Genomic DNA, 15,385 nt, shown 5'->3' on the forward strand with positions numbered 1-15,385 from the left:
CCTCAACAAGCAAAACAAGTACTACAATGTAAAAATATTAAAAAAAGAAAACCCTCTCACATGCATAAATGAAAGGTTGCACACAAAGAACTCACATCTTTTCAAGCTTCAATAGTAAATATTCTGCTACTATGTATTAAATACTGCATGGTTTGCCCAAGCTAAGATGAAACCACATCATGAATCAATAAGCATTTTGCATTTTCTTTCATTATCTACTCAAAGTCATGCCTACTGTACCTCTAAACATTTCATTAGGGTTTTTTTTAATTAGTAGTTTATTACCAAGTTGGTTTCCATATAACAGCCAGTGCTCTTCCCCACAAGTGCCCCTCTCCATGACCATCATCCCTCTTCCCCTTTCCCTCTCCCTCTTCAGCCCTCAGTTTGTTCTCAACATACAAAAGTCTCTCATGATTTGCCTCACTCAATGTGGTTTTTCAAAACAATTCTGCTCACTATCCTCTGTATCCACTTTCAGACATGCCCCCAACATATATTCTTTTGTCAGGTCATAATATGATCCTTTTAGAATTTTTTTTTTTAAAGCAAGAGAGAAAAGGGGGTGGGAGAGAGGAAAAGGGAGAGAGAAAGCAGGGGAGGGACAGAGAGAGAAAGAGAGGGAGAATCCCAAGCAGGCTCCACACTGTCAGTGCAGTATATGTCTCAAGACATGGGACATGATCCCACAAACTGAGATCATGACCAGAGCCAGAATCAAGAATTAGATGCTTAACCAACTGACCCACCCAGATGACCCAATGATTATAGAAAATTCTGCGACACTGAAATGCCCTTTCTGCAAACTAGACTGAACTAAACTTTTTTACACTGATCCATGCTGCCAATAACTTGTTTGCAATAGAATTCACAATGATTTAAAATCTCTACACATAAATATACACAAATATTCAACATCTACACATAAATATACAACGTAGATAGTCAAGATGTAGAGGGACCACAGATAAAAGTGTTCAGCTAAGAAGAAATAGGTAATCCGAATTGTCCTTAACCACTGAGAAAATGAAATAATGCAATTAAAAATCACAAGGCCCCAGATGGCTTCACTGAAGAATTCTATCAAATATTTAAAGAAGAATGAACACTAGCTAACACTATTTTCTAAAACTGTGTGATTTTACACAATATCTTCTAGAAAATAAATGAGGAGGGAACATTTCCCAACTCATTTTATGAGGCCAGTATTAGCCTGATAACAAACTGGACTAAAAAGAGTGTAAAAAAAAAAAAGTATAGATCAATATCTATCATAAGCTTAGATGTGTATTTGTAATAGATTTTTATTAGTAAATAGAATCCAGCAATACATAAAAAGAATATACCATAATCAAGGAGGATTTATTCCAAAATGGAAAGCTGGTTCAATATACAAAACACAATTACTATAAGGTACCATATTAAGCTCCTAAAAGATGAAAAATCCTATCAATTTACATCAAAAAAAATTTGATAAAATTCAACACTCATTCATGATCAAAACTCTCAGCAAACTTGTAGAGAACTTGCTTAACTTGATAAAGAACAACTTTAAAAATCTTTACAGTTAGTGGGGCGCCTGGATGGCTCAGTTGGCTACACATCTGACTTTGGTTTAGATCATAATCTCACAGTTTATGGGTTCAAGCCCTGCATCCAGCTCTAAGCTGACAGCTCAGAGCCCGGAGCTTGCTTCAGATTCTGTGTCTTCCTCACTCTTTGCCACTCCTCTTACTCTCTCTCCCTCCATCTCTCTCTCTCAAAAAAAATAAACATTAAAAGAAGTCTTACAGCTAGTATCATCACTAATAATCAAAGACTACATAATTTCTTCCAAAGATCAGATTAAAATGTAAAACATAAAAATATAAAAGTTTTAGAAAAAAATCCTAGGAGAAAAAGGTTGGGATGCAGCACTCGTGAGAGTTCACCTGGATAACAAAAGTAAACTAAGAAACAAGAAACTGGTAAAACAGACTCTTCAAATAAAAATCTGCAAAAGATCTGTTATGAACCTGAAAAGATAAGCCATAGACTAGAAAAAATATTTGGAAACTACATGTCTGATAAAGGACTAGTATCTACAATAAATGAAGAACTCTCAAAACTCAGTAAAAATATCCAATTAGACATGGGCAAAAGACATGACCAGATAGTTCATCAAAGACATGATATACAGAAAACACATCAGATGAAAAGATGTTCAACCCAATGCCATTAGGAAAATTCAAAATAAAACCACAGTGAGATACGACTACATACTTATCAAAATGACTAAAATAAAATAGTGACAGATGCTGGTAAAGATATGGAAAAACTACATCAGTCTGTTAGAGGAAATGTAAAATGATAACATTAACTCTGGAAAATACCTTGGCAGTTTCTCATTAAAGAAAATATGCAACTACCAAACAACTTAGCCATCAAAATGAAATGAAACCTAAGTTTTTTATCCCAGAGAAATGATACCTTACGTTTACAGAAAACTCTGAACCACAATGTTCACAAACCTTGTATTTTTAATACCCATAAACCAGAAACAACCCAGATGTTCTGTAACAAATGGCTGGCAAACTACCACACACTCACCCCATGAAAGTTTACTCAGTAATAATAAGAACAATGACTACTGATAAAGGCAACAACCTGGATGGATCTGAGGGAATTACGGTAAGATATAAAAAGCCAATCCCAAAAGATCATCCAGGGTAGGAATCCATTCACATCACATTATTAAAACCACAAAACGGAGTACACATTCAGGATGCAGGAGTGGAACAGGCATGGGTGCATGGCTGTGGCTATAAAGGGCAAGAGGAGGGATTCTAATGGTAACAGAATTGTTCTGTATCTTCACTGTATCAAGACGAATACCTTACTTTTGATATTATACAGTTTTACAAGATGTTACCAATGGGGGACACTGAACCAAAGGTATACAGGATCTCTCTGCATGATTTCTTACAAATGTGTGTGAACCTACAATTATTTCAACATTAAAAAAAAATTTTTTAAGCATGTTGCATACATATATGTACTTGTCCAAAATTTTCTTTAGTATGTTCCCACTAAAAAGTATTTCTTTCATTTAAATGATTTACTTCTGTTTCATAAAAGAAATTTCTAATCACTGGAGGTAATTAAAAGTAAATGGGTTACTGTAGGTAAAAGTATGTCTCTTGATTAAACTGTTAAAATAGAATATGTTTAAAGAGGTTACTTCATTGCCCATAAAATATAATTAGGTGACTTACAGGCAATATTCAAAGCAAATTCTATTGCACATTTATCTTTATACAGGACATAAAGAAGCAAATTTGTTGTATGATTCCTCTTGGATTGGTCAATAAGTATTATACACAGTAAAAGAATATTAGCCAAAAGTATTTCTAAAATACACTGATTTTGAGCTTACCTTTAAGTGCACATATACAGTGGACTTATACCTTGGACAGCTGTTGAATTCTCTTACACAGATTTGCTTAAATGTAATAAATACACAAGCATGGGACAAGAGTTTTAAACTTTTTAGAACACATAAATTACCTGCACACAGAGCACTGCCGCTGGGGCTGAAGAGCAGTGAACATGACAATCATCGAATAGTTTCGAGGTGGTGCTTTTATAAATTTTCGGAATTTATCGCCATTCATTCGGAAGATCGAGCGCCTGGAACTCCATTCCATCAGCTGTTCTACTTTTTCAGCTAAAAGATTCTGCAATTAAACACAGGAATTTAAATTTACACAGGGTTAAAGTCCTCCACTTTGTATTTCATATAAACTGCAGTACGCGAGATTGTATCTTACCCCAAATTAATTTCTATTAAGTTTTTATTTTGAATATATTCATTATTAATTGACTAGATATGCACAAACTACTTCATTTTATTTTTCTTAATGATTGCAAAGGCTTATAAAACAGACATCAAAAGTGAAACAGACTACCACTTCCAAAAAGATAAAATACGCATGCTTTTCCCTAATCTACCCACAAAATACAGAAAAAATACTATCCATTAAAAAAACAAAAATTAGAAGACTCTGAAAAAGGAGGTCCAGCGTTTATATAAAAGAAGGAAGTCCTGCTATATTTGCTCATCCATTTTCATGTACAAAGTGCACCATAAGCTCCATGTTGTCACCCATGTCCCATGGGGTTGGTGTGGCACAGCCCAGATAGATGATCCTCATTCAGTGGGTTTATGCTATACCTGAAGAACCCAAAGGTTAAGAAAACCCAATCTTTTAAAGGTACTGCTAGCAAATCTGCCCACCCTCTGCTCTAGAGGTAAAAATTATCTTTATTATCCTGAACAGGAAATAAATCTGTCCTGAGACTTTTCTAAGGCTAGGTTTCCTTTGTGTGTGTGTGTGTGTGTGTGTTATTTATTTTTGAGAGACCGAGACAGCACGAGCAGGGGAGGGTCAGAGAAAGAGGGAGACACAGAATCTGAAGCAGGTTCCAGGCTCTGAGCTAGCTCTCAGCACAGAGCCCGACGCAGGGCTCGAACCCACAAACCATGAGAGCATGACCTGAGCCGAGGCCAGACACTTAACCGACTGAGCCACCCAGGTGCCCCTCTAAGGCTAGGTTTCTAAGGAAATCTAAATTAAAGGCAATTTACTATCTTCCAAGGCTGTCTGTATAATAATATCATTGAAAAGACAGTCCAGATAATGTCTGTGTTCAGAGGTACAGAAACACGACAGATCCATGGAGAGCTGCTTCCCCAAAATATCAATCAGTACATTCTTTAAATCACATGAACTGAAAGCATAATCCAATAGAAAGAAAGAAAAAGAAACAGAAGAAGATCAAGTCAAATACTAAGTACAGGTTCTTCTTTACTAACCTTTTAGGAGTTCAAAAGCTAGCTCTGCTACATATGCCTAAGAGAGTATGGAAATACACTTCAGCTTGTCAAGAATACTCTCTGAATGGTGCATATGGACGGCTGGCCCTCAGATTCTGTCACATCATAATTACCTAGGAAAAACATATCAATATATTCTAAAATACATCTTGTCAGGATTTATGGAGTCAAAAAAAAATTTAAGGCTTCAAGATTTGAAAGGCTAAATCCAGCACTCACTTTGCACAAACATCCACCGAGGTTAACAGATATTCCACCAAAACATGTGTTAAAGAAAAGACTAACAGAGACTAAATATGTTACATCTGCCCTTTAAAAATAAAACAACAAAAAAATGTATAACTTGGCTAAAGTGGATTATTTTTATTATTTTATTAGTGTTTATTTTTGAGAGAGAACAAAAGTGAAGGAGCGGCAGACACACACACACACACACACACACACACACACACACACACACACACAGAATCCAAAGCAGGCTCCAGGCTCCGTCGCTCTGTCAGCACAGAGCCCCACGCACGCACGCAGGGATCAAATTTATGAACAGTGAGTCGGACACTAAAACAACTGGGCCACCCAAGTGCCACAATTCCTTTTTTAAAGTCCACTTTTAATTACTGGGTAGTTACTCTTTCAGAATTAAGCAAATACAAATCTTTCCTTTTTCTGACCATTCAGATTCCGTACTTTGACAGCCACTGTGCTACAGATTTTAGGGTACACAGTCACATTCAAACATCAGTGCCAAAATGTAACTTTTACACAGTCATGCCTTGAGAAAGGTAAAATTCCAATTCTATGTTGGTTTCACACTGCAAATAATCTGGAAAATATTTTTTTAGAAGAAAATAACCATCAGGGTACATCAGCCTGATAGACTACAGTAGACCCTCAAAAAACACACGTTTTAAAGTGCATGGGTTCACTTAGACACGAACTTCTTTCAATAAATATACAGGACAGGTGCCTGGGTGGCTCAGTCATTAAGCATTTGATGTCGGCTCAGGTCATGATTTCATGATTAGTGGGTCCAAGTCCCACATCAGGTGAACTTGAACCCTGCTTCAGGTGATCTTCATTTCTCTCTCTCTCTCTCTCTCTCTCTCTCTCTCTCTCTCTCTTTCTCTCTCTCTGTCCCATGTTCACTTGCAACTCCTCTCTCTTAAATAAAATAAATAAATAAAAATAAAGAAGTATAGGGGAAATATTTTGGAGATTTGAGACAATTTGAAAAACCCTGTGTAGCTTAGAAATACTGAATTAAGAAAAAACTTACATATTATTGTAAAAATACAGTATATAATGCATACAACATAAAAATATGTGTCAATTGCTTATGTCATTGTAAGGTTTCACGTCAAAGGAAGGCTATTAAGTTCTGAGGACTTTCAACTGCCTGGGGGTCAGCACCCCTAACTCCTGTGTTCAAGGGTCAACAAAATCGGTATTTTTGTCCCTAATGTGCTTAAAAGCAAAGTATCAGTACGAAATGCTAATACTGCCTGCAGTATATTCATGTGTTTGGGTGAGTTTCACTACACCTTTACCAGATCAGGGTACTCATTTTTATTCATATTCTTGCTACTAACTTAGTAAGTAAAACTGCTATCTCATTGTTTTCATTTGCACTGTGACTTTCTGGCAAAACTGAACAATTTTCTAGAATTCTTTTGACCTATTCCGTGTCCTTTCCTAGTAACCTCATGTCCTTTATCTTTCATCTATTCACAAACACAATTTTATAAAAGACATGAACATACATGTAATAAAACCCTTTCCATACTAATCCAAATTAAAACGGCACTAGGATAAGATTTTATCATTCCTAAATTATGTTCATTTTGCTTACTGGGTGAGCAACAGAAAAGTAATATTTTAAAAGTACCTATCTGAGGACACCTGGTGGCTCAGTCACTAAGCGTCTGACTTTGGGTCAGGTCATGATCTCATAGTTTGTGAGCTCAAGTCCAGTATTGGGTTGGGTGATGACAAGCCCCACATCAGTAAGCACAATCCCTGCTTCTCTCTCTCTCCCCCTCACTCACTTATGCTATCTCTCTCTCTCAAATAATTAAAGTATTTGCTTATATTCTGAATTATATTTGTTTAAAAAGTTTCAATTTACACTATGCAAAATCTCAATTCTTTAAAATCTGAAAAACCAAATCCACGTTCTGGCCCCCAGTGAGTAACAATGATGGTGTCACTAAGAAGTTCCCCTCCTATTCTAATAAGTGACCTCCCTGATTATCCCAGGAGTTTCCCTCTTAATGTGCTTATTCAAACCACAACCAGTAAACTCCACGGGTAAGATTTTCTTATGCATTTCAAGTACCAAACAACTTTTAATATTTTCTTCCAAAATATAAGCATGAGGGGTGATTGAAGTGTTCTCTCTCATGAATGTGGTGATGGAAACACAACTAGGCTTTTGTCAAAACCCATAGAAATATACAACCCCAAAATGAATTTTAAGTATTTTTTTAAAAATCAACCAGGATGGGGGGGGGGGGCGGAGGCAGGCACGAGGTTCCAAAATGAAATATAAACTTTAAAAACTAAAGCTCACTGTATTACATATCGATCATATACACATAACTTTGGTTAAACAGTATTTGATTGGATACTCTTAAAGCTAAAGAGAAAAAAACTGTACATAAATCCCTTACTCTAGTTTGTTGTTTTCTCATAAGATTAGCAATTGTGTTATTTTAGGAGTACACTAGGGTTGAACCAAAAATTAAATATACAATAATCAGTTTTATTATTAAAAAAAACTTACAAGTAAGAAAAAGGGAAAACTAGAAAGAATGCTGTGATATTAAACAGGAGTTAGAAGCATCCATATTAACTATGGCTTTTAAAACAGATATACACATCCACACACATGTATGTATGGATTACTAGAGATATGTTTCCTAGCTGTGTTCAATGAGAAGGCTGAGGAACAATAACATCCCAACAGCAATGAGCACATGTAGCACTGAGATCTTAGTTTCTAAACATCATTCTCCATGAAAAAGAACCAAGGTTTCTTAGAGTAGCTGTTAATTAAAAGGCTGAGGCAGAGAAAAACAATATGAGACTCGATTATCTTGTGGTACCAGAAAGTAAATAAGTGCTCAAGAAAGGCATGTCAAAGGGCACAGGAACCAACTAGAAAAAGCTCCCAGTAACCAATGCTAAAACGTTTAAGCAACAACAAAAATGACTACAGTATTAAATTCTAAACCACATTTAAAAAAAAAAAAAAGTCCATGAGTCCATACTTACATATATAAATAACTGAAAGAAAAATCAAATGGAAGAGGGGCACCTGGGTGGCTCAGTAGGTTAAGCGTCCAACTCTCTATTTCACCTCATGGCATAATCTCACAGTTTCATGAGTTCAAGCCCCATGTCGGGCTCTGCACTCACAGTGCAGAGCCTGCTTGAGATTCTCTCTCTCTCCCTCTTTCTGCCCCTCCCTCACTCACACTGTCTCTGTCTTTCTCAAAATAAATATGTCAACTTTAAAAAAAATGTTTAAAAAAACAAAAACACACACACACAAATGGGAGAAAGGGAATAATCTTCTTTAGAGAAGAATTCCAAATAATAAATGCATAAGTAGTAGGGGTAACGGAATAACATTGAAAGTCTATCAATGGGTTCTAAGCTTAATAGGTACAATTTTGAGGAGAAATGCAGCATTTGCATAGTCTCAAAGTATCTTCCTAAAAATGTTTATTAATTATCAATAGAAAAATAATACTGTGATAGAGGAGAAACCTAGCAGACACCTTATCCAAGTAGTCAGTGCTAACAATACAGTAGTAAGAGATGAACATCATGTATTCCTTGATACAGTCTACTGAGAAGAGCCTATCGCTTCTGTGGTACTCCCGCCAGAAATACATAACCCCCACCTAGCCATGAAAACATGTCAGACGAGCCCAGATTAGTACCACTCTACAAAATAACTGACCAGTATTCTTCAAAGGTGTCAAGTTCATGAAAATAAGGAAACACTGAGGAACTGTTGTTATAGAATGGAGAAGAAGAAAGAGATGTGACAACTAAATACAATGAGGAACTCTGGAATGGATTCTGGAACAAGATGGAGATATCTATGAAATAACTAGTGATATATGAATAATGTCGATAGGTTACTTAATAGTCTAATTTAATGTCTTATTTTTGGTAACTGTACACCTTAACTCTGGGAGACACTATGAAAGGAATATGGAACCACTGTACAATTTCTGCAACTTTTCTGTAAGTTTAAAATCAGGGGCGCCAGGGTGGCTCAGTCGGTTAAGCCTCCGACTTCGGCCCAGGTCAGATCTCACGTTCGTGGGTTCGAGCCCCGCGTCAGGCTCTGTGCTGACAGCTAGCTCAGAGCCTGGAGCCTGCTTCTGGTTCTGTCTCCTTCTCTCTCTACCCCTCCCCCTCTCATGCTCCGTCTCTCTATCAAAAATAAATAAAACATTTAAAAAAATTTTTTTAAATCAAAGGTGACCCTTGAAAGACTCTGAGGTTAATGGCCCTGACCCCCCCCCCCCACCACGTAGCTGAAAATCTGCCAACAACTTTTAACCCCTCCAAACAGTTAACAACTAATAGCCTATTGTTGACTGGAAGCCTGACTGACTAAAAATAGTCTATTAACAAGTATTTTGTGTATTATCTATATTATACACTGTATTCTTACAATAGAGTAGCTAGAGAAAAGTAAATGTTAATTATGTCATAAAAAGAGAAAACATATTTACAGAACTATACTGTAAAAAAATCCACATATAAGCAGACCCACACACTTATGAAACCAATGTTGTTTAAAGATAAATATCAAAATTAAAAAAAAAAGACAAGCATAAGTATATGACATAAAAAATACGTTACATCCCTGAAGTTTTTAATATGCCCAAGTTTCACCTACTGGTCAGTCTGAGCTGGAATGAAAGCTTCTCTGCTCTACGTTCAGAGAGATAATTACATTTAAGTGTTGTTTTATACTGGCACATGTTCAAAATGAATAATTACTTCTAGTGTTTGAAAATATTAGGATCAGGACGGGGAAGGTGAGAAAAATAGAAAACAGGCAAACTCTTAAATGAACGGAGTTTGACAGACTCGTTGCGTAGTACACGGCATGATGCCTGACGCATGCCCTGGAAAACTGAAGCGCAGTTCCAAAGGTGCATGTATTTATCTATGAGAAGCATCCCCGAATTCAAAAAAGTATTTACCAGTATCTCCTACGTGTGAGGCACTGAAATAGGACCTGAGAACAGAAGAGTAAATATGATACAGTCCCTGACATCACTGAATTTACACAGCGTTGTTTTTCAAACTTAAAAGTACCCGGATCCCTCTTTAAAGAAAAGGAATTCTTATTTGGAGTGTCATTGTAACTACTGTAGTGTAAATGATGGAAAATAATTGCATATGTTAAAAAAATAGTGTTATATTCTAAAAAAATAATAATAATAAAGTAAAAAAAAAAAAAGGAATTCTTGCAGCCCCTTATCCCAGGTGTCTGAATTACTTTTATTATGATGCTATTTCCAATATGTAGAAATAGAGTAGATATAAACTTATGCTTCTGTATTTAGATGTGCAACTTCTTTTAATATGGATATGAACTTTCTACTTTAACCCCAGTATGGTTAACTGTGTTATTGTAGTTTTAGGTGTACAAAATAGTGATTCAACAATTCTAGACATTACACAGTGCTCATCCGCCTTTTTAACCCCCACCTCCTTTTTCCCCCAGCCTTTTTCCCACCTCCCTTCTGGTAAGCATCAGTTTGTTCTCTATAGTTAAGTGTTTGTTTATTGGTTTGTCTTTTTTTTTTTTTCTCGTTGCCCATTAATTTTATTTCTTAAATTCCACATGAGTGAAATCATGGTATTTGTCATTCTCTGGCTGACTTATTTTACTTAGCATTATACTCTCTAGCTCCATCGTTTCCATGGTTGTTCAAAATTGGAAGATTTCATTCCTCTTACTGGCTAAATAATATTCTAACATATAAAAGCACTATTACTTCCTTTCATCAATCCACAGACACTTGGGCTGCTTCCATAACTTGACTACTGTAAATATTGTTGTAATAAACAGAGGTGCATGTATCCCTCTGAATTTGTGTTTATATTTTTTACCCAGTAGTGCAATTACTGGATTACAGGGTGCTTCTATTTTTAACTTTCTGAGGATCCTCCATTTGTTTTCCAGAGTGGCTGCACCAGTTTACATTCCCACCAACAGCACACGAGGGTTCTTTTTCTCCACATCCTTGCCAATACTTTTGCATAGAAAGGAAACAAATCAACAAAACTAAAAGACAACCTACTGAATAGGAGAAGATATTTGCAAATATGTCAATATGCTAGGTCATTTTTATTCCATTTTCTATCCATAAGAAGCAAAGTGATCAGTTTTTATATCTCCTACCTAAAGCATCTTTTCCCTGTTAAAGGCCAACAATCCTAAAGTCAAAGACACCTGAAATTACTCTAAAATATATACCTTCGACTCATTTCTAAATTCTCTCATCTGTGTATACCAGAAAAACACAAAGAAACATTAGAAGGTATACAAGTAACTATGTTAACAACATAAATGTCCTTTAGACACAAAGGAAAAAATAAAACCTAAGCTAAATTCAAAATTTTGCCTTCCCATCTCACTAATGTCAAGAGAGACAATGACTTTTAACTATATTCATTACAGAAATCATAACAATTCATTTATTTCTGAAAATGTAGCATCATCATCTGTACCATAATATGAGGCTCAAAATCAATGGAAAGGAACAAATATTTACTAAGTATTTCCAATGTCTCAGGCATCATACTAGGCATCCTCATTTTACAATGTGTCAGGTACCTTACCAATAACTCATTCTATTAAAAAAAAAATTGGGGGTTCAGAGAACCTAAATTACTTGAGATCAAATTAGTAAGTAGTTAAAAGCGATTCAAACTTGGCTTCTCTCTCAATAATGCCTGCTTTATTATCTCTATGTAATGGGACATGTATGTGTGTATACATATATCTAATATACATACATATATATACATGTATATCTGTATAACATACACATATGCATTTTTTAATGGAACTATTTAAACAAAATTAGACCTTTCTACCCAGTGACAGTTTACTGTAAAAGTTCCTCTAATTCAATTCCCTGACTAGGCTTAGAAAGTAATTCTCTAAGCGTGCATGATATACGGCAAAATCAAGCCCAGATAAACTGTGTAGTTTCCAACTGCTTAAATGTTTTTAGTTAATATAGAAAAATGTATTTTAAAAGTGCCAATAAATAACAACACATTTGAGCACAAGGGCAAAAATGCTGACCGCTGTAAGTAAACTTAGAACACATGATTAAAGAGACTCAAATGTCAGATTCTCTATTTAAGGAAGCAAGGTGCTGAAGAGATCTGATTAGCTGTACTTCTGTCATTTTAAAACATATCAAGACTGAATTTCAATCTACAGCTCTAACCCAATGATCCTATTCAAGTATAAACTACTAAACACCTTGCCTGGGAAAGGAGAATCTGATCATTAACAAATTACCACTTCATAGCCAAAGAAATTTACAATTTTACAGAAACATGATTTTAAATTTAAATGTCATCAAAACCTAAATGCTGGCTAATGGACAAAGGAAATGTGGTATATCCATTCAATGAATACTACTGGGAAATATAAAAGGAACAAAGTACTAGAAATGGGACAACATGGATGAACCTCAAAAACATTATGCTCACTAAAAGAAGCCAGATACACTGTATGATTCCATTTATATGAAGTTTCAGAAAAGGCATATTTATAGAGAAAATAAGTAGGTAACTTGTTGCCTGTGCCTGGGGGTAGGAACGGGGATTAAGTGTAATGAGCATGAGGCTGCTATCAGAGGAATAAAATGTTCTAAAACTGATTTGTGGAAGGCCGCCTGGGTGGCTCAGTCAGTTGAGCATCTGACTTCGGCTCAGGTCACGATCTCACAGTTCATGGGTTCGAGCCCCACATCAGACTCTGTGCTGACAGGTAGCTCAGAGCCTGGAGCCTGTCTTCAGATTCTGTGTATCCCCCTCTCTCTGACCCCCCTTGCTCACGCTGTCTCTCTCTCTCTCTCAAAAATAAAAATATAAGCATTAAAAAGAAGTATGAAAAAAAACATTTAAAAAAATAAAACTGATTTGTAGTGACATACCACTCAGCTAAAATTAATGAAAATCACTAAATTGTATACTTGAAATTGGTAAATTTTATGATGTGTAATATGTATCTAAATAAAGTTGTTCAAACGATTAAATGTCACAGGGTAGTCACTTAGCCATGTGTGAAGGTGGTCCAATGCTAAATATCCACCTCTCAACCTAGATTAGTTCTTCTCTAGCTGTCTTCACATACTCGGTACCTCCAGGAGGCAATCAAACATTAAAAACTTCATGAAAATAACATGTAGTGTGAGGCAGTGCACAAAGAATGTACAGTTCTTCTAGAAGACATCATTTTGGTACTAAATATCTGAGGATTCTCAAAGATCTCAGTAAATATGATCTTAAAGTAGGTATAACAGATAGGAGTCAAGAGTGAGTGAGCATCCTGAAAAATTAAGATTTGTGGCTTCTAGCCTTGGAATTCCAAATCCTAATCACTATGAAAGAACACTTAACCCCTTAAACTTTTATTTCTTCATCTGACAAGGACAGCTATTAGTCTTTGTCTATTCAGTGAGATGGTCTCAATGACTGAAAATAACATATGACTACACAGAACCATTATAAAGCTTGCTCAATTATGGGCTGTCCACAGAAAATAAAGAAGTCATGGATTTGACTTGTATAAATCAGTTATATAAAAGAAACACCAAAATTACTCTCTCAAAATGTAAAATAACATTGAACATACTTAAATTTTAAAAAAAAGAATTTTAAATCTATCAAATATAACTGATTCTGGCCAACATTTTCACAGGTTACAGGTTTTTCTTTCCTTTTTCCCCATTATCCAAACCAATACAAGAACAGTACTTAATATTGTTACTGCCAAAAAGCTATCACAAGAGGCAAATGGTGTATCTATAACCCCCTACTCTTTGCTCCCAACATTCATATGGGAAACTAACTAACCAGCTCCCCAGTCACCACTTTTACCCTAAAATCAAGTTCATTAAAACCTTAAACCAGTACTATTACATAAATGCATACCATTTAAAGAAAGGAAAATGTGTAATACTTGCAGATTATTCAAATCTGAGTTTGAATCTAGACCCATACCTCACCATACATAAAAGTTAATTCATATAGGATTTCAGGCACAAATATGAAAGGCAAAACAAAATCTTTAGGAGTAAATACTAAAGTAGAATCTTCATGGTTTGGGGATAATCAAAGACTTTTTAAAAAAGAAGAAAGAAAGGAGGAGGAGGAAGAGGAAGAAAGGAAAGAAAGAAACGAAGAAAGGAGGAGGAGGAGAAATTATTAACCATAAAAGAAAAACATTGGTAAGCTGGACTTTATTAACTTCTGGAAGATACAATAAAGAAGGAAAAGGCAAATCACAGAAGTGACAAGATATTATCCATACACATAAGTGACAAAGACTTTATAAGAGGAATATATGACAACATATATTGTTGAAGAATTTCTTACAACTAAGTAAGAAAAAGACAGATTATGTGACTTTTTAAAGAGCACAAAAAGATCTGAACAGGTTCTTCCCAAGAGAAAATATCTGCAAACATCAGAAAAGGTGCTTGATAGAATCATTCATCAAATAAATGCAAACGAAAATCATAATGTGATAATACTAAGCACGCACTAGAAAGACTACAAAGGGGAAAAAAGGGACAATTTCTGAATGTCCTAGATTGCTGAAGGCAGTGTAAAGTGGTACAATGGATAAACCATTTATAAACCATTCCTAGATCAATACCTAATAGAAAGGCTTATATAAACACTCTCCAAAAGGCATGTACATTCATGTTCATTGTAGCATTATTCTTAAAAGCTCCAGTTTGGATACAACTCAAGCTTATCAACAGTAGAATGAATTAATAAATTGTGGTATGTTCATATAATACATACTATACGGCAATAAGAATGAACAAGTACTTGAAAAATTTGTATCTATTTCACAAATATAATGAGGGATGAGTCAACTATTCAAAAACAACTAAAGGTAATCTATAAAAATAAAAACTAAGATTGTCATTAACTTTGGGAGAGGGGAAGAGTAATAACCAAAGGGGACTGATGGCTGACTTCTGAGATTTTAGTAATGTCAATTTAAAAAAAAGATCATAGGGGCGCCTGGGTGGCTCAGTCGGTTAAGCCTCCGGCTTCGGCTCAGGTCAGATCTCACGTTCGTGGGTTCGAGCCCCGCGTCGGGCTCTGTGCTGACTCTAGCTCAGAGCCTGGAGCCTGCTTCCGGTTCTGTGTCTCCTTCTCTCTCTGCCCCTCCCCCTCTCATGCTCTGTCTCTCTCTGTATCAAAAAGAAATAA

General features: G+C 35.7%; 1 protein-coding gene across 6 annotated transcripts in view; it reads right to left on the reverse strand.

Moving 5' to 3' along the window:
• The window catches only part of TUSC3 (tumor suppressor candidate 3), a 241,272-nt gene that overhangs the window by 155,982 nt on the left and 69,905 nt on the right, over positions 1–15,385 (reverse strand). For all 6 annotated transcript variants that reach the window (XM_029935228.1, XM_029935211.1, XM_029935205.1 and 3 more), the window contains exon 2: positions 3,547–3,716. In XM_029935228.1, the coding sequence (XP_029791088.1) occupies positions 3,547–3,716 (170 nt within the window). The remainder of the gene's footprint in view (positions 1–3,546; positions 3,717–15,385) is intronic.

This window comes from Suricata suricatta, chromosome 1 (genome assembly GCF_006229205.1).
Source record: "Suricata suricatta isolate VVHF042 chromosome 1, meerkat_22Aug2017_6uvM2_HiC, whole genome shotgun sequence".
Taxonomy (NCBI): domain Eukaryota; kingdom Metazoa; phylum Chordata; class Mammalia; order Carnivora; family Herpestidae; genus Suricata; species Suricata suricatta.